Source organism: Schistocerca gregaria, chromosome X (assembly GCF_023897955.1).
Source record: "Schistocerca gregaria isolate iqSchGreg1 chromosome X, iqSchGreg1.2, whole genome shotgun sequence".
NCBI classification, from domain to species: Eukaryota; Metazoa; Arthropoda; class Insecta; order Orthoptera; family Acrididae; genus Schistocerca; species Schistocerca gregaria.
In genome coordinates, this window is record NC_064931.1 from 51,101,156 (window position 1) to 51,121,505 (window position 20,350).

Sequence of the window (20,350 nt, forward strand, 5' to 3'; positions counted from 1 at the left end):
CTCTAGAATTACACGATTTACATAAAGATTTCCCATTAGCTCCTGAAAGGAAAATTGTGGTAGGCACGAAGGAAAGCAAATTGATGACTACTCTGATTGACAGGCATAATTATGTAGTTCATTATAGAAACCTTGAACAGTATCTGTCTCTTGGAATGAAACTCACAAAAATACATAAATTTTTAAAATTTAAACAATCTGATTGGCTTAACAAATATGTAGATCTGAACACACAGATGATGACCAAGGCTTCAAATGAGTTTGAGAAAGATTTCTACAAATTGATGAACGATTCTGTGTTTGGTAAAACGATGGAAAACATAAGAAACAGAGTGGATATAAAATTACTTTTAGATGGAGAAGTGTGTGATATACTTGTAACTAAGCCAAACGTTAAAGGAATAACTATATTTAATGAAAATCTGGCTGCTATCCATATTAATAAAACAAAAATCACATTTAATAAGCCTATCTATGTTGTAATGGCTATACTTGATCTGTCTAAGGAATTGATGTATGACATGCACTACACAGTTATGAAACCAAAATATGGAGAAAATATTGAACTGTGTTATCAAGATATGGACAGTTACATTTACAATATTAAAACTGAAGATTTCTACAAAGACATGAAATCAATGATTCATTAATTTGAAGTGACTATCCAGCAGATAATAAATATGGTATTCCACAAGTTAACAAGGTAGTTGTTGTAAAAATGAAAGATGAATGTAATGGAAAAATAATGGAAAAATTTTGTGTTTTGAGAGCAAAAAGTATGCTTATAAAGTAGGTGATAAAACAAAGAAAAAATCTAAAGGAGTTAAGAAATGTGTTGTTGAAAACAGATTAAGTTTAGAAGATTACAAAGATTCTTTGTTTAACAATAGAGAACAGTACAAAACAATTAATATTGTTCAAAGTGAGATAAATGAAATATATATATTAGAAATAAACAAAAAAACGTTGAGTTCACATGACAACAAGAGATATGTCTTGAAAAACAGAGTAGATGCGTTACTATATGGGCATTACAAATTATAAGAATCGAATAAAATTTTTTCTATATAAGTGGTGACTCCAATCAAGAAGCTCAACAATGTAAAAGTCTCGAAAGAGATTAAAAAATAAGTGAGCTAGAGATAAATATTTTATATAATGTTCCTGGCTCTGAATATTTAAATACTAGATATGGAGAAAAATTTTGTATGGAGCTTCATAATGATTTTAAAGTTATTTTACCAGATAGATATTCCAAATTAATTGATGGATGGGATTTTGAAATAATTGGAAAAGGAAAAATGAAACTGAAATACAAAGGAATGAAGAAACTTAAAATTAAAAATAGTGAATTTCATCATATAGAGTTTTTAATATAATTTACCTTCGTTAATGCATTCATTTTATTTATTTTCTTACATTCACCTTTTATAAAATGGCATAAAAGTGGGTGAATCTGATGTGCACCTTTTTCCTTATTTTCACCTTTTATATGAAATAAAGACCTCAGAAATCGGTTGGTGAACGAAAAAATGAAGTAAATAGCTAAAACCAGTGAAGTTAGTAGGAAACTGACATATTGAGCTTGAGCTCAGAAATCGGTGGGAATGATTTAAGTAGACTGAATCTAAAAAATAAGTTGAAATAGTCAGAAATTGCGCTATTGTGCTAGTGAGTGAGCTAGTAAACTAGAACATACAATTCCATTCTACTGGCATGTTGTTGGGCCTTTCTGTACCGCACTGCGTGGTGTGTTTGCAAAGGTGGACCTCGCCATTGGACGTCAGGAGTGACGTTGCGCACCATGTAGACTATTGCCCACAGTTTGAGTCATAACACGACGTCCTGTGGCTGCACGAAAAGCGTTATTCAACATGGTGGGCTCCTCTGAGCCATAATCGTAGGTAGCGGTAATCTGCTGCAGTAGTAGCCATTCGGTGACCGGAGCTAGGCATGTGAACTACTGTTCCTGTCTCTCTGTATGTCCTCCATGTCCGAAAAACATCGCTTTGGTCCACTCCGAAATGCCTCCACACTTCCCTTGTTGAGAGTCCTTCCTGGCACAAAGTAACAACGTGGATGTTATAGGATCGCGGTATTGACTGTCTAGGTATGGATGAACAGCAGACAACACGAGCTGTGTACCTCCTTCCTGGTGGAATGAATAACTGGAACTGGTCGGTTGTCGGTCCTCCTCCGTCTAATAGACGCTGCTTATGCATGGTTGTTTACATCTTTGGGCGGGTTTATTGACATCTCTGAATAGTCCAAGGGACTGTTCCTGTGATACAACATCCTCAGTCAATGCCTATCGTCTGGGGTTCTGGGAACTGGAGTGGTGCAAAACTTCTTTTGGTGTGTGTATTATGTTTTCATCGTTTTCCTGGGTGTAATCACATTCACATTCATATCCTGGGTGTAATCACATTCACATTCATACGAACACCTAAATTGGGCATATCTCACCCACTCATCAGGGTGTACAAATTACGTCCAGTTATATGACACACGCACTGTCACTAATGCTGTGTATGACACACTAGACGTGTTTTTCGGTGGACGGTTCGGTTGGCTTGTCACCTTCTCGTCAAACGTTAGCGGTTGCCACTCGAAAGCAACTTACTTTCAGCTGCTAATAGAGTAGTTGCGCAGAGTCAACTTTCATTATAGGTCCCTTCCTTTCACCTCGCTGTTGCAAACAGTCGTTACACCACAACACAGACACTAATTTCAATACAGCAAATAGTGAAAAAAAACAATAATAATAAAAAAGATATGCCAGTGTAGTATTCCAACACTGTAACCACTTAACCACGACACCACCGTTTCGCTTTCATGATCAATGTTGCACTACTTCAGATTGGTCCGCTCACTTTCTATTTTGCTTTTTTTTCACAGTTCAGTACACCTTCTTCCTGTTTTCATGCTTGAGCTGTGTTCAGTTACTGACGGGCTGTCCACTGGGCCTTCTTACCACAAAAGCTGAGAGGCTTGCGATGGGAAGTTTCCCTTGTCAGGAACCAAGTTGCCTGTAGTATAGGTTACAGAAACTACTGCCAACTCTCTTCATACAACCACCTTATGCTGTGTATCTGTTCTAAGTTACATTGACATCCCACCACATATTCCGGGTGCCTTACCTTTTTTGTAGGAGGTATATATGTTGCGAAGTTTTATCCGATAATGTCGCAGTAATATCCTGTTAGATTCTTTACAAAATACTGCTCTGTTGTAACTACTGGCAACATGATTTTAATATAGAGGAATATGAAGTTGTGTATTTCAACGAAACATAAAAATGTAGTAATCTTTCACTTTGCAAATAGCAGGTCAACGGTACACTCAGGTGCTCAGTAACAATGTGTAGAAATATGAAGTGTGATGATCAAATAAGCTCGAATATGTAGGTAAAGCAAATATCAGATTTCAATTTGTTGGTGCAAAACGTGGACTCTTCCATTAATTTACGAGAGAGAACGCTTACAAAGCTCTTGTTTGAACAAAACGGGAATTCTGTTCAAAGTAATGGACCTATATTAGGTTGTGAGAACATAGAACTCAGATTGTGCAGTAAGGAAGGTGCCGTGGAAGGTAACATGCTGGTTTAGTTGGTGATAGCGAGTAAAGGAATTTCTGAAAATGACTTACCTATTAAAGATTTGAGGAAATATGCTGAAAATTTGCGAAAAATAACTTCAAGAATCCGAGAGGTGGCTTACAAACTGCAAACTAAGAACATTATTCCATCTGTTGATACCTTGAAGGCTCCCACAGAGGCAGACGAGCACTTTATTTCCCACTCTTAATCCGGTAAGAACGCTAAGAAATCCCAACATTCTATAAAATGAGTAGTGATTCCTAGAGTATAGATTCCAACTAGATGCACGTGTAGGCGAGGTGAGGTTACTGTCCAGTTCCTCTGACTACATAAGATCAAACAATGATCACCACAGGTATTGCCCACTTAAACTGAAGTTTATGATGATAAACCTATGGTTACAAATTTTTGTCAATGTCTATGGACCACAAAATGACGGATCACATGCTAACCTCTGAGTACAGCGTGTGTGTATTACGAATCATGTGCCATTACAGTTACTTCTCCTTGTTGCGTTCTCGGACAGGGATATTTCCAATGAATTATTGAGTCCTTTGCTCAAAGATGACCCAGTGATATGTCAAACTTTGTTTCGGACAATGTGTATCTCTTACATCGTTCATAAAAAAAAGAAGGAAACCTGAACAACTTACAAACTGACTAGATTAAATACATTGCCAAAACAACAAATAGGCAGTTATTTAACTCCAATAGGTAAAATTATTTTCGTGTGTCAAACTATTTCGCACTGAATGCGGAATCGACATATTATGAATGATAATATGTTGCACTAAGCCCATAAAGCTGTTTAGATATACAGTTAAACGAATAAAGGGTACTGTACTGTTGGAATTTTTGCACTTGTAGGAAAGCTTGAAAACTACAGTAGTATGACGACATAAAATACTGACCACTTTTGTGTTATCGTTATTTTGTCGATTATTTAAAGGAAAATGTGGCGTTTAATGAAAAATAAAAATAAAGTTTCTGAGAAAGTAGGCAAACAACATTTATTACACATATGATATGGCAACATAATTCCCTGTATACGGGAGACACATTGTGGTAGAAACTCACAATTTCAATGACACAAAATAATTTTTTAAAAACATTCATGTAAATGAAAAACAATGAAATCTGATATAAATGTTGTTTAGGATCCAATGCTTTCAAATTTCATGACATGATACAATAATTTATACATTCACACAGATACTATTTAAATAAACATTAAACCTGAACAGCACACAGCATTGAGGGCCCATTGCCACTTCAAAGAAAAGTAGAGTACGAATACGAGTATGATACTAATACAAATCGTCCCTCACAAAAAAGAGGAGCACTCCATGAAACTGTCACCATCTTGGTAGTTTCCACTTACATACGTTCTCATTACATTCAGTGTTATTGGAAAACAAATGATGGATTCAATGAGCTCTCGTCTGCTACTGTGCTTGTAGGTCATAAGCAAGTCCAAAACTCAGCATAGTAATCATTTAAGAGTTCCTAGGAGGCAAATACTGTCTGTCTGGGTAGGCTGGTTGTGTTCCAGTATCAGCCAGTCCCGGTCTGCCTGTACCTGGCCTTGGGTAGCCGCCTGTTGGTCGACCAATTTGCCCTACTCCACCAGTACCACCAGGTAGGCCTGTGCTGGGACCTGTGGGGCGTGTTGGTCCTAGCTGACTACCAGGAAATCCTGACGGTGGTACTCCACCAGAAGAAGGTCCAGTTATTCCATCACCAAGAATGCCACCAACTCCACCTGGCCCACCAGGACCTGGATATCCAGCGACAGGACCACCACTTCCACCAGTCACTCCAGGGGTTACAGATGGAAATGTTCCACCAGGCTTTACTATCCCAGTTCCTATACTACCAGGTGTTCCAGGACGAAAGGACCCTGTGGGTCCAGCTGGACGAGTTACACCACTGCCAGGACTAAATGGACGGCCTTGAGTATCTCCAGTACCTGTTCCACCTGGGAATCCTCCAGGACCAGAAGGTTTGAGTAGTTCTGCACCAGGGCTTCCAAATATTGTATAGTCATAAATAAATTCATTCAGATTATACAACCCTGGAGCTCTGCTACAGTCAAACTGATTCCACCAAACGCAAACGAAATATTCCTGATGGAACACTGTACCATTAGGGCACAGGAAATCGTATGTGCGATTGTTAGCGCAAATATGGAATGCCTGACACTGTGTCTCAACATCAGCATAGTATCCAGGGAATCTCTGCTGACTGCAACTAAATGAAGTAGCAGGTACTTCAGAATATATGGGATAATCTACTCCTGGTTCTCCAGGAATAGCGGAATAATCTCCTTCATCGTATGGCCCAGGACCAGGGGAACCTGTTGGGAAAGGACCATCAGGACCAGGTGATCCTTCTGGATATGGACCATTGGGGCCAGCAGGCCCACTAGGGTATGGTCCACTCGGCCCTGGAGGTCCAGTTGGACCAGTGCCACCAATTCCACCAACACCACCAGTTGGTCCTCCAGGACCTGTAGGCCCAGTAGGACCAGTAGGTCCAGTAGGACCAGTAGGGCCAGTAGGACCAAAAGGACCACCAGGACCAACTCCACCTGGCCTGCCTCCAATGCCACCAGAAGGATAGCCTGTGGGACCAGAAGGACCACCTGGCCCTCCAGGACCAGTAGCATCACCTAATGCACCACCAGGACGGCCAGGTCGACCAACTCCACCTGAAGGACCTCCAGGATAACCAGGACCATATGGACCACTTGGCTTAAATCCACCACCTGGTTGTCCAGGTACACCAGGTCCCCCTTGTCCTCCAGGTCTACCAGCACCAGGACCAAATGGGCCACTAGGACCAGAAGGTCCTCCTGGACCACTCGGTCCCCCAGGTCCACCTGGAGAACCTGGAGCCCCTGGACCACCAGGCCGACTTGGGCCTCCTGGCTGCCCAGCACCAGGGCCCAATGGACCACTAGGACCAAATCCTCCAGGTGCACCTGAAGGGTACCCTGTTCCTGGCCTACCTGGACCTCCAGGGCCTCCTGGACCCCCTGGTCCACCAGGGCGACCAGGCTGACCAGTACCTGGACCGAAAGGGCCACTTGGGCCAAATCCTCCAGGCCCACCTGATGGATATCCAGGACCACCAGGCCTTCCAGGAGCTCCAGGACCACCTGGACCTCCAGGACCACCTGGTGTACCAGGACGGCCAGGTCTACCTGGTATACCGGTACCTCCTGGGCCAAATGGGCCAGTAGGGCCAAATCCACCAGGACCTCCAGATGGATATCCAGGACCAAATGGCCCTCCTGGAGCACCAGGGCCTCCTGGGCCTCCTGAACCACCTGGAGTACCAGGAGCACTTGGCCTTAGAGGGGTTCCTGGACGACCTGGAGTACCTGGGCGTACACCACCAGGTCCAAACGGACCACTAGGACCAAATCCACCAGGTCCACCTGTTGGGTATCCAGGACTGGCTGGACCTCCTGGACCACCAGGGCCTCCAGGTCCTCCTGGACCACCTGGTGCACCAGATGTACCTGGCCTGCCAGGGAATCCTGGCTGACCAGGTGTTCCTGGCCGACCAGCAGAAGGTCCAAATGGACCACTAGGACCAAATCCTCCTGGCCCACCTGATGGGTATCCTGGGCCACCTGGCCCTCCTGGACCACCAGGTCTTCCCAAACCACCTGGTCTACCAGCACCAGGACCAAAAGGTCCACTAGGACCAAATCCTCCAGGTCCACTTGAAGGATATCCAGGACCAGTTGGTCCACCTAGACCACCAGGACCTCCAGGTCCTCCTGGACCACCTGGTGCTCCAGGTGTACCTGGCCTGCCTGGGATTCCTGGCTGACCTTGTATTCCTGGCCGACCACCACCAGGTCCAAATGGACCACTAGGACCAAATCCACCAGGTCCTCCTGATGGATAACCTGGGCCTCCTGGCTTTCCTGGCCTACCAGAACCAAAAGATCCACTAGGACCAAATCCTCCAGGTCCACCTGAAGGATATCCAGGACCAGTTGGTCCACCTAGACCACCAGGACCTCCAGGTCCTCCTGGTCCACCTGGTGCCCCAGGTGTTCCTGGCCTGCCTGGGATTCCTGGCTGACCTTGTGTTCCTGGCCGACCACCACCAGGTCCAAATGGACCACTAGGACCAAATCCTCCAGGTCCACCTGAAGGATATCCAGGACCAGTTGGTCCACCTAGACCACCAGGACCTCCAGGTCCTCCTGGACCACCTGGTGCCCCAGGTGTTCCTGGCCTGCCTGGGATTCCTGGCTGACCTTGTGTTCCTGGCCGACCACCACCAGGTCCAAATGGACCACTAGGACCAAATCCTCCAGGTCCACCTGAAGGATATCCGGGACCAGTTGGTCCACCTAGACCACCAGGACCTCCAGGACCTCCAGGTCCTCCTGGACCACCTGGTGCCCCAGGTGTTCCTGGCCTGCCTGGGATTCCTGGCTGACCTTGTGTTCCTGGGCGACCACCACCAGGTCCAAATGGACCACTAGGACCAAATCCACCAGGTCCTCCTGATGGATAACCTGGCCCTCCTGGACCTCCTGGCCCTCCTGGAGCCCCTGGCTTACCAGGGCCAAAGGGTCCACTAGGACCAAATCCTCCAGTACCACCTGATGGGTATCCACCTGCCCCTCCTGGACCACCTTGACTCCCTGGACCTCCTGGTCTGCCAGCACCAGGACCAAATCCTCCAGGACCACCTGATGGGTATCCAGGACCAGCTGGTCTCCCTGCACCACCTGGACCTCCTGGACCACCAGGACCACCTGCCGTGCCTTGAGTGCCTGGTCTTCCTGCTATTCCTGGTATACCAGGGCCTCCTGGGCGACCAGCACCTGATCCAAAAGGACCACTAGGACCAAATCCACCAGGTCCTCCTGATGGATAACCTTGCCCTCCCAGACCTCCTAGAGCCCCTGGTCTACCAGGACCAAGTGTACCACTAGGACCAAATCCCCCAGGCCCACCAGATGGATATCCAGAACCAGCAGCTCCTCCTGGACGTCCAGGTCCTCCTGGCCGACCTGCACCAGGTCCTAATGGACCACTAGGTCCAAATCCTCCAGGCCCACCAGAGGGATATCCAGGACCAGCAGGTTCTCCTGGACCTCCAGGTCCTCCAGGACCACCAGGACCACCAGGACCACCAGGACCACCAGGTGTTCCTGGAACACCTGGTCTTCCTGTTATTCCAGCTCCACCTTGACCTCCTGGACGACCAGCACTGGGCCCAAATGGACCACTAGGACCAAAACCTCCAGGCCCACCTGATGGATACCCAGGACCAGCAGGTACCCCTGGGCTTCCTATTCCTCCTGGCCTACCAGCACCAGGTCTAAAAGGACCACTAGGACCAAATCCTCCAGGTCCTCCTGATGGATACCCTTGGCCAGCAGGCGCTCCAGGAACCCCAGGTCCTCCTGGACCACCAGGACCACCTGGAGTGCCTGGAGCACCTGGCCTTCCTGTTATTCCAGTGCCACCTGGCTGTCCTAGACCTCCAGCACCTCCAGGCCTACTACCAGCACCAGGACTAAAGGGACCACTAGGCCCAAATCCTCCAGGGCCTCCAGATGGATATCCTGCAGCACCTGGTCCTCCTGGTCTTCCTGAAACTCCAGGTCTTCCAACGCCTGTACCAAATGAATCACTAGGACGGAATACTCCAGGCCCACCTGTAGGATAACCTACACCTCCTATTGTACCTGAACCACCTGGTCTGCCTGTACTAGGTCCCCCAGGCCTTCCAGAAGGGTAACCAACACTGCCTTGAGCTCCAGGAGTGCCTGGACCATTAGGCTTCCCCAATATTCCAGGTCGTCCAGCACCAGGTCCAAATGGACCACTTGGTCCGAAACTGCCAGGCCCTCCTGATGGATATCCAGTGCCTCCAACATCTCCTTGAATAATTGGACGTCCTGATCCTCCTGTTGTCCCAGGTGTTCCAGGAAGGGTGCCGCCTGGTCTGCCGGCACCTGGTCCCCCAGATGGATATCCAGATGGTCCGCCTGCTCCAGGTCTTCCTGGTTGACTGCCTGATGGAAATCCTGCAGGTGTTCCTCCAGGACCACTAGAAGGGTAGCCACTGGGTCCAGTGGCACCAGGTCCTGTTCCTCCAGGAAAACCAGGTTTTGCAGCTGGCCCAGCTCCCACTCCAGGTGCAAATCCTCCTGGGCCTGCTGTTCCTGGTCTTAGACCTGATGTTCCAGTGATGAAAGGCTTCGTTGGTTTTTCATACTTGTAGCCTTCCTCAGCCTGTAATCACCAAAGTGTAAAATAAATAATTTTGCTCTGTTCTTCATCAGTTAATTCATTTACATCTAAATTGACCAAAGGATTGTGACATACCTGAGTGATTTCACATATGCTGAAGAGGACTGAAATAGAGGAGAAGGAATATTGTTAAAACTACAGACAAACATTAACACCATAGTTAAATAATAAAACAGTTATATAATAGTTAAAAGTCTAGGATCTACGAACACATTAAGAAAACTTAATAATATGAAAAGAAAGATCCCTAATGATTGGGAAGTTGACAATAAGAAATCAGTTCTTGGATGACTAGTGTCTGAAATATTGCATTGCCTTCTTTTGGGAAACCTGTACTTTGAGATTATTACTACTTTCAGTATGTTATAATGTGTTGTGAATATTGAACTACCTATCCATCGTTGGCAATATGTATTGGATGCAGCTGACATTAGTAGATACTTTCCATGGTAAACTCCTAAGGTGATAATATCCAAATTATCACCCTAAAACTTAACACTAACTACTTCATCTTCAGATCCCTATGAGTGTGGAATTCTATAGTAAATCTAAGTACTTGTAAACATAATAGCAATGCTACATTTCGTTCAACTTTATTTGGTATTGGACTGAAAAGCAGGAATAGAGTATCACACAGGGAGTGGAATAAGGGACAATTCCTTTTTATCTTTCAATGCAGACTTCATTTTCAAATGAATTTCATTGTCTATGACGCTAAAGATTCTTGAAGAGTCTCAGCTCCCTTACCGCGAAAGATGTTTTAAATGGGAAACAATATTTAAAGACAAAAATAATTAAATCTTGCTAGTATAGAATTTAAGGTAGTAAGTTAGTTATGAATTGGAAGCTCCATTCTTCTAGTCGACAGACGGCAATTATTACAATCATCGTGGGTACATCACGTTTTGTGGAACATAATGTCATACTATGCGCATTTCATACTGATCATGGTATGTCGCTATATCTTTTGAGAAGAATAACAATGATGAGACACCTATTGCTTATAAGCAAAAACACCCTCGGAGAACAATTTTATGTTTTACGAATAGTGTTAGAAAATGACGCAAGAAGGACAAAGATAACTATTTCAGGTAGTATCTTGCCACGGGATTCGAGTGGGAAAATGAAGAATTAGTAAACTTTGAATTTTTTCAAGCCAACGAAGAATGGAGGTGACAGCATTTCAATCTGGTGTTCACCGTGACGAATTAAAATCTACAACATTTGCTTGAATAATGGAATCAGTAACAAAAATTTTACTAAGTGCATATGTTAGCAAGTCATACGTATGCCACTTAAAAGTAGCAATAACGAAGAGTAAAGAACGGTTATGCTGAATAGATGTCGTGATGAAGTATACTCCACATAGCATTACAGAGACTCGAGTTACGGTATTTGCAAGATATGACGTACAATATAACTCTTGAGTCACTACATATTCAATCAAGCTATAACATTTGCAGGTATCTTTCTAAACGATCATACACGAATAAGGGAAAAGGAGAAAGGTGACGCCCTCTTTGAGACACTCGACTGTGTATGAAATGAATGCGGTTCAAATCCGTATTCAGTAGTCGTGGCTTAGGGTGTCCGCGCTGTTTTCAGAAAGAATTTTCACTCCGCAGCGGAGCATGCCCAGATACGTTGCTTCCTAGCAAATTAAAAAAGTATATGCCCGACTGTGAGACCAATCTGGGACCTTTTTCTTTCTCTGGCAAGTGCTCTACTAACTGTGCAACTCGAGTACGACACACGGCCCGTCCTGACAGCTCTATTTCTACTAGTACCTCATCTCCTATCTTCCAAACTTCACAGATGTACTCCCGCGAATCTTGCGGGACAGGGGCTCCTAGGAGAAAGGAAGCACACATTTTTAATTTGATAAGAAGTTTCATGTCCACACTGTGTCTAAATCATTAATAATTGGCCTACGACCAATTTCTTTTCTTGTCCCATTTAATAGAGCTAGTACTCTGACCTTAATAACCTTGCAGTCAATGAGGAATTCCTTACAAAGTAGTTTTTTGGTAGCTTCACAGCCTTTGTAAAAACCGAATTAGTGGGTGGTTTCTAACCGCTTCGCCGTCGCCGAAAGTCCCTTGTATGTTATACATTGCGCGATCTAAACTTAATACTTCCATTTCTGTTTATTCAGCAAAACAAGAAATTATATTTTGGAATGTTCCTGTGCTCAGAAATTTCTGTAAGCAATCCTTTATACTTTCTGAAAATCCGTCTAAACTGATAAGTTGTGAAGACTGTTCCATCGATAGCACAACTTTCGTTATACGAGGCGTGATTGGAAAGTTTTAAGCATGGATACGCTACCGCTTACTAGTTTGGCAAGCAGGTACACGGAGGGTAGGGAGTGAGTCATTTCCTTGTCCTTGAACGCCCTCTTACAGGAAGCTGCGTTTCCTTTATTCAGTTCGTTATGGCAGCTGGTTGAGTGCGGGTCTATTAGGACTTGTTGGCGGATTCTGTCTGCGTGAAAATGGACGTACAAACGGAGCAACGAGTTTGTGTGAAATTTTGTTTTAAAACCGGGAAATCAGCTTCTGAGACTTACGAACTTTTAAAAACAGCTTTTGGAGATAATTGAGTGAGCCAGTCAGATTTAAAAATGACCTTTCATCTGAAGATGAACCACGGTCCGTCCTTCCACATCCAAAACGAATGAAAATGTTGTGAAAGTTCGTGAATTAGTGCGCTCTGATCGTAGCCTACAATTAGGGAGGTGGCTGATGAATTAATTTAAGTTTCTATGCAGTTCAGTCAATTTCAACTGAAAATCTGAACATGCGTCGAGTGTCCGCTAAATTCATTCCAGAAGTGTTGTCAAGTGACCAGAGACAATACCGACTTGAAGAGTGCCAAGAACGGATTAATCGGACTAAAAATGACTCAGATTTGTTAAATAGGGTAATTATAGGTGACGAATCGTGAGAATATGGATGTGATCCTGAAACCAAAGTGCAGTCTTCCCAGTGGAAGACTCCAAGTTCACCATGACCGAAAAAAGCAAGGCCAGTCGGTCGAAGGGGAAGACAATGTTGGTGATTTTTTTCGTATCCACCGGTATTGTGCATAATGAATTTACCCCAGTATGAGAGACAATAACCCAGGAATACTACAAATGTGTCCTTGAGCGTTTGTGCAAAAAGGTGCAGAAGACAGGAGTTGGATGCTACACCATGACAATGATCCGTCTCATCGTGCCTTCTCCATCGATGAATTTTTGACCAAATTCTAAATTTCTGTGCTTCCACAACCGCCATATTCCCCTGATTTGGCCCCCGCGGACTTCTACCTGTTTCCCAAACTGAAATTTTCATTGAAAGGGAAGTGATTTTACTCGATTGAAGACATCTGGGCAAATACAGGGAGCGTCCTAAACACCCTTCAGGAAAAAAATTCCAGGAATGTTTCCAGAAGTGGAAAAACAGTTGCAGTCAGTGTGTTCAGTCAGAAGGGGACTATTTTGAAGGAGATGCATCAGAGTAGCATGTAGGTACCACCATTGTACAATTACGAGCCCATTCTTAAAACTTTCCAATCAGTCCTCGAATGTTTTAGTAGTGTTCAGCCTCTCTGTGACAATGGTATATTTACAACCAGGTGCAACACTTCACTGAAGGTCTTTACATTTTCATACATTCCAATTTCCAAATTTATCACCTATCTTTCGCAGAATACAGTACTATCTCGTAAATGGCAAGAAATTCTATAAAACATTACGAGCTTCGTTTAACACAGTATACCTTTCAATTGCATTCTTAAGGAACTGATTGGAGGTCTGACTGACAGTAGATAAGATTCTAGCCTGAAAAAGAGTGAATTCACAGGCTGATAGTAACTGCTGCACAACAACAAATCTCACATGGTTTGTCAAGGTGGAACTGCCAACCACAGGAAGCTGAGAGAAGGCAACAAACAGGGGCAGATGTTTAACATAACAGAAAGACTAACTTTCACAAATGTAGGTGGAAACAAAAGAAAGATTCAGTATCCTCCTCACCTTACATACTCGCACAGTTGCAGTTCTCTGACCTGTATTCAGTCTTCAAGCTACCTGTAGTACTGATAATGAGAAGTGTGCACTTATATTTCATACCTTATAAATTATGAAATTGTTAAAGTTAAGATAGGTTTTTGCTATTATAGGCGTTAAAATGAATGCAAGACACAGGAACTTCTCAAATTTTTGGACTAATGCATTTCAGATGCTGTATTCGCTTCAGTTGCAATTTCTTAGAAATTGTGCTGAAGCGATGTAGTATGTGTTGATGTAAACAGAGTATATAAGATGTTTTAATACACGAGAATAATATATTGTTGTTGTTTTTTAATTCTTAGACATGTGTGGCTCGTTAAATGAGATGGTGATGGCAACTTACATTTGTCGGGGGACGGAAGAAGAGGGGGTTACTTTAAGAAATTGTGATAACCACATACCACGCACCACCCTCTCCCACCCACCCGTCCCCACAATCAGAAGCGAATCCTAGGTCCGTCTTTGCTCGCAACTACTTCGCTTTTGCTTACGTCTACGCGGCACTCAACAGGATTATCTGCTTGAGAAATCAATCAAGAGATGGCATCGCCTGTGATTTGTGAATCTGTGCTAGGTTTTGCCCTCAGATTAATGAAGTGAATCAGATGAGTAGAAAGGAAAATGAAAAAAAAAAAAGGTTTGATAGGTCAAATACCGAATGCAGGTCCTTCAGAATATCCTTTCCTGCATGTGAACTCCTTCGACACTGACAAAATACGCGTCTGAATGAAATCTGCCAGAGCGCAGATGATTATAAGAAATCTTTGATATTTACACCTTCCTTGTGGCAGTTGTTAGAGCAACGCTGTCCACAGAATATCTAACCTACATCATCACATGTAAGGCCGCTTGTCTGGCGTGAAATTATGTCTTCGTTAGCACCCGGCAATACAGCTGGGAGCGAGACGCTGAGGTGCTAGCAGAAGGTGATTTGAAACACGCGTTTTCGAAACCTCAAGCGCCTAGTTTCCGCGTCTTTCGTCGCGCTTCACACGCTCTGAGAGCAACAAGCTTATCGCGATTTGCATGCGCTTCCCTTATCCTCCGCCTCCCCCTCACCTTTCTCAGCAGGTCTTTCCGCCTCGAGATGCTGTCCCTATTACGCACCGCTGCAAACACCTGATTAGCGTGGGAATTGGCAGGCGCTGTAGCTTGTAATTCGCCCCTCTGATGGAGCTAACACAACGACCCTCCTGATTACGCTTAAGCTTTGGTAGACAGATTCACTGATACAATCACCGCAAAATGAAAGTGGTATCCTGTTAGCTGGTACGAATTATCGTGATATTCTCCCAACAACAACATTTGAAATGACACGATGGGATGTCCTATCTCCAAGATATGCTGCACGTTTCGCCGGAGTAGCTCTGTTCTCTTCCGATGTGAGTGGTTCTAGCTGCTGCTTGTCTCTCATAGATCATGCTAAGTTTATCGATCAAGACAGACAACGATTCTCAAAAAGTTTCTGCCATTTTATCTCTGACTTTCAGTGTTCACTCATACCTACGAATAGCTGTTTCTCTTTTAATTTCTTTTTGTATCTCAAACTTTTGTTGCGAGATTTACGCTGATGACCGGCAAATTAACGCTGTTGACCTCCACCGCCACCTCTGTACCTCGTAATTACGTCTAATGTGATGCAACTGCCAAGGCACTCACGCACGACCTTCACAGAAACGTGCGTGTTCACCTGAAACAAACCTGCAATCTGCTGTTTTGGGACGATTATACCGTCCGTCAAGAAAGTATGTGCAAATTTTACTCCTCTTCTAACATTTAGCCCCCGGAACTTTAATATGTGTTACGTTGTCCATCTTTACCTGAATAATGAGATTATTAGAGCTAGTGTTTCCGCAAAGGTTGGTGAGAGAGTCGGGTACTACTGCAGAATCATCGTGAGAAAGTAAAGCAATGAGAGTGCGACAAGGAATTAAACGAGGGCCCTTCTTTCCAGCATCTTGGAGTTGCGCCATCCCTTGAGAGAAGATCTTGTCTAGGCAGCTAAAAGCGCTGCCGACGTTTCTCGCAATAAATGCAGTGTGTAAGAGAGATCAGCTACTTAGTAAGCAAACGGGCACTAACAGAGCGAGGTATGTAATGATTTATGGCGTATCTGCTCTCCAGGTAACCGCTTGCTTTTCTGGAGTCCACAGTTAACTGATTTCTAGTGAAACCTAAAATCTTCGTGATTCCTGAATAAATGTAACGACTTTCCCTGTTCCGTAAGTTTCATTTTTACGTTTCCAGCCATGTTGGAAAGAGTCTTACATTTGTGATACATGTACATGGACTTCTCGGAAGTTGCTCAAAAATCACCTTAATATTACATGAAAATTGTAGGTATATTAAGGAAAGGGATGACTTACACAAAACTATTGCAGGTGATCAAAATACTGTCGGCTTCTAAAGGGGAAGGAAGGCTTACATCTAAAATAAATTGCTCGACTTCTAACTGTTATACCCACTCGTGAAACGTAAGTCTTTAATAGCTGGAGTTTAATGAACATTCAGATGCTCTGCATTTCCATAGCAAAATTTACTTGTGGTACTACTACTACTACTATTACTATTCTACTCTATGACATATTGCTTATGTATAGGTATTTATCTATTATGCGGTCTGTACTCATTGGTATGTGAATTACATGCTCCTCATCCAGTTGAAATCAAACTTAATTTTTTTTAAAGGGAATACATTAGAGGAATACTTGTATCATCTCGTTGACATATAAATGGAGCGTCAGTAGCTACTGTTGATTTCTAAAAATGGGCTGATTTTGACGCGCTTACCTAGATAAAGCACCAACCGCATCATGGCGCTGGCGCGTCTTGTCCAGTGGATCAACACCTGCGAAATAAAAAAACCGCATATATGGGACGTGTTTACGTAAGTAAGTTGTACAGAGCGAGACAGGAAGTTTCGCTAGAGATGTAATTTTTAAAATACATCGCACAGTTCATTCAGCTCTGAAACAAACTGTAGCACCTGCACATGACGCTGTGGACCAGGTCAGTCCATTTCAGTATTATGTGCTTCAGTGAGAGTGTATAGGACAGTCTTGAGCAGCATTCGTGTAAAAAAAAATTATAAAATAAAAATAAAGGGAGAGAGAGAGAGAGAGAGAGAGAGAGAGAGAGAGAGAGAGAGAGAGAAAGGTCAAGCAGTAAAGTACCGTACTGCACAGTGCTAGATGATAACTCCCATAACTTCCATTTTCCAAAACTGGCTCTAACTCTAAATCACCTGGACTCTGGACTCTATAAAATACGTGACTGTGAATTATCTCAACAGCCATCTATACGCGAATAGACGCGTGTGAGTGAGATGAAATATCGGAGAGCTAACGACTTCCACGACCCCGGCTGTAACAGGCAAAATGACATTGGATGAAGTTTAGATAACTCTCGCTTTACTGTTTGGAAACTAGTACTATTATCGTAAAATTTTATTGATTTGGGAAGAGAGTGAAAAATTCGGAGCTAGAGATGTAGGGACTAAACTAACCAGATATTTCAGTCCAATGCCTATTCTATGTACCATTTGATTCATAGTAAAAAAAACTTCAAGCTTTTTGCATGCGTCTGCATTGTGTATTCAACGTTATTCTCTAACGTCAGCAATAGACGACATCTTTATAGAACGCACTGCACGTGGAGTAGAAGGTAGGTTGCTAGAGTTCGTGGCGTGTAAAGTGGTCAGTAAGCACACCGTCTAAGAAGTCTCAGCGTGCCTACTGGCCTTTTTTGTACGGCTGGTAAACTAGCAAGCTCCCACCTAGTCTACCATTAACATACTCACGCTACAGCTGACACTGCGTAGGTTACTATTACACGAAGAATGAACAGTTGATCGAACGAAATAAACCGTACCAATCTCCAAAGCATAGGCACGCGTACAAACCAGAGCTGTGAGGTCTACTCGGTGGTTCGTCACACGTTAGAATTTAAGTCACGTCCATAAGTAGGGCTGAAGTCCTGCTGCGTTTTGTGAAAGTGATAATAGCTCTGGATAATAGTTAACCGTTTCACTCAAAACATGGAATTCACTCTGCCCCAGAAGAAAAACAAGTTTAAAATTCAGTTAATCTTAATGCTCGATGGTGGTCTTGAAGGAGAAAACATCTTTAGAGAAATCAATGTTAAAGAGCATGTTTCTTGGACAACATAAATGAAGGGTGCTCAGTTTAACAATTTCTTAGTCACTGTCAAGACCTGACCAAATTTAGCGTTGTAGCCATTCAACTAGTAATATTGTGTAGTTTAACTAATTATTGTGCTTGACATTGCCCAGTGTGAAAATTGGAATTTTAAAGTTAATAAAAAGTTTGATGCACAACCCACTACGCAAGTGGATTGCATCTTTGATCATAACGTTCGGTTATCTAAGAACTAGTGTCCCTTACAGCTGCTAGTCAGTTGTTTTCTGAAGAGGGTTCAATAAGCCGAAAACTAGTTAGAAATAAAAACCAATAGAAGAAAAACATTGTACCTGGTGTTCCACCTTAAATATGGAGTTATCTACCAATAAGTAACGGAAGGATCCATAAATGAGGAATCAAATTGTTTTTGAATAAGAGAAGTAAAAATAAATGTCGACTTCGGGTGTAGTCTAATGCGAAAAAGTTCCCTACACTGCAAAATTAAGAACGAGAATATTTCTTTTACGGAGAAATCGAGTCCGAGTGGACTATATTCCCTAAGAGATATTTTTAAAATGTACGTTTTGAGTTGTTTCACACATTTTTGGGCCGATAAACACTCGGTTTTTGAAACTGTAGTGTAAACAATTGCGAGCACCGAAGCCGTAGCAGGTATAGCACGGCTGACTTACCTGCCGATTGTGTTTGTTGTTACTTGTGTGGGAGCCGACACTAGACTGACGCCTTCCACCTCCGGCGCGAGTATTTATAGCGGGGCACCGCCGCATCCCTTCCTACGGCGACGCGGCGGGTGCATCTTCAAGGATGGCGCGCCGAGGATACGGTGAAAGGAGAGGAGCATCCCGACGTGCAATATGACGGTCGCCACGATCGCGTATCTATCATCGCCGGCCGGTAGGCCAACAATACCCGGCAACGATCCGAGATGCAAGGTCCGTTCCAATTGGTCCGTTTCGACACAAACACAGCGACGCGCCCGAGGAGGGGGAAGAGGCGGCAGAGCCGCGCGCCGCCGCGCCGGCAGCGACTGGCGCAGTCCAAGCCCACCTCCGGCGCAGACCGCGTGTGCTCCACCAGTGCTCGCGTTGCTCAGATACCGGCACAACTTCGGAAGCTGTAAAATAGTCTTTGTTGCGAAACGGAAAGGCCGTCGAATGCTAAAGTCCGCCAGGATTTATTCGAGTCTTGTAGCGCATGGGATTTTGTGTCGGTTAGTGATCGTACGCAACAAACAGTGTGAGTCGTCTAAGCTACAAACTTCAAATATTTCTGGAAGCGTCGAAGATATGACAGCACAGTTTTCTACAAGTGACAGTGCGCTAAGAGGAGAACGTGGCACTTTATAGCCAGTGCTAGCAGCTATTTTTATCGATCGAGATAATGAAGGAACTGTTGCTTTTCAATGCAACTATACACTTTTTACCGACAATCGAAAGTCCTCGAAAAAAAGAACGCTGTGATATGACGCCTGTCGAGGCTGCAATGTATCTTTTCCCAAAATGATACGGGGAACGTGTTGAACATGAAAGGGACATTTTAGTTTAACGTGACTTGTCACGTAAACATCAGCAAACGGGGCAGCACCAAAGTTATGTTGGCACTCTTGGCCTTTGTTTTTAGCACATTACTCGTCTATTTGCACTGTCGCTGTACTACTTTGTGTAAAGGCTCATATATTCCGTAACAATGAACGTAAAGTATGTTATTAGACAGGCGATCAGTTGGTACATTGTCTCGTTAGGTAAAAATATTACGAGCACTATCCGCACTATTTTGCGTAGTGTTACTCGTAGAAATCCTTTTCTGATATCTGCACTGGCATCAGAAATACTTGATGTTGACAGCTACGTAGCGGAACAACGCATGCTCCGCGTCGGCCACAAGTTTATTACTACAGAATCCGCACGAGACGCTTCGGGATGGTTTTCCACGATCAGGTGCTGGTACTTTCATTATTTGCGTCCAATACGCTCATTAACAGCGACGTAAGGACTAATAGATTTAAAAAAGTATCTCCTTTGTCAAGGATAATCAGCACCTGCAATACGCGCAACAGATCATTTCTTCTATGGTGATATTTGTTTATAAATATACGTGTCGTGGATTTGTGTATCCGTAAATTGTGTTAGTGAGCATAGACTCGTAGGAAGTTTCGAATTATCGTAGTCAGAGGAGTCGCTTGACACCGTTGTACAAATATTCGTGTGATATGACAGATAAACATACAAGCATGTTATATGTTAGC

General features: G+C 43.7%; 1 protein-coding gene across 1 annotated transcript; it reads right to left on the minus strand.

Moving 5' to 3' along the window:
• Nucleotides 1-4,582: 4,582 nt before the first annotated feature.
• Nucleotides 4,583-18,872, minus strand: LOC126297489 (collagen alpha-1(I) chain-like). Its single transcript, XM_049988368.1, has 4 exons — nucleotides 18,777-18,872; nucleotides 16,736-16,793; nucleotides 9,967-9,995; nucleotides 4,583-9,873 (listed from the first exon to the last, which is right to left on the minus strand). Exons 1-4 carry the CDS (start codon nucleotides 18,870-18,872, stop codon nucleotides 5,095-5,097), a joined length of 4,962 nt encoding a protein of 1,653 aa, XP_049844325.1. The 3' UTR covers nucleotides 4,583-5,094.
• Nucleotides 18,873-20,350: the final 1,478 nt, after the last annotated feature.

What these genes read in the sequence shown, in the direction of transcription:
- LOC126297489 (XM_049988368.1), bottom strand. Translation starts at nt 18,872, where the DNA reads ATGCGGCGGTGCCCCGCTATAAATACTCGCGCCGGAGGTGGAAGGCGT. An exon ending in ACAACAAACACAATCGGCAG is followed by an intron (nt 16,794 to 18,776) that starts GTAAGTCAGCCG and finishes TTTATTTCGCAG; the next exon opens with GTGTTGATCCACTGGACAAG. An exon ending in GCATATGTGAAATCACTCAG is followed by an intron (nt 9,874 to 9,966) that starts GTATGTCACAAT and finishes TGGTGATTACAG; the next exon opens with GCTGAGGAAGGCTACAAGTA.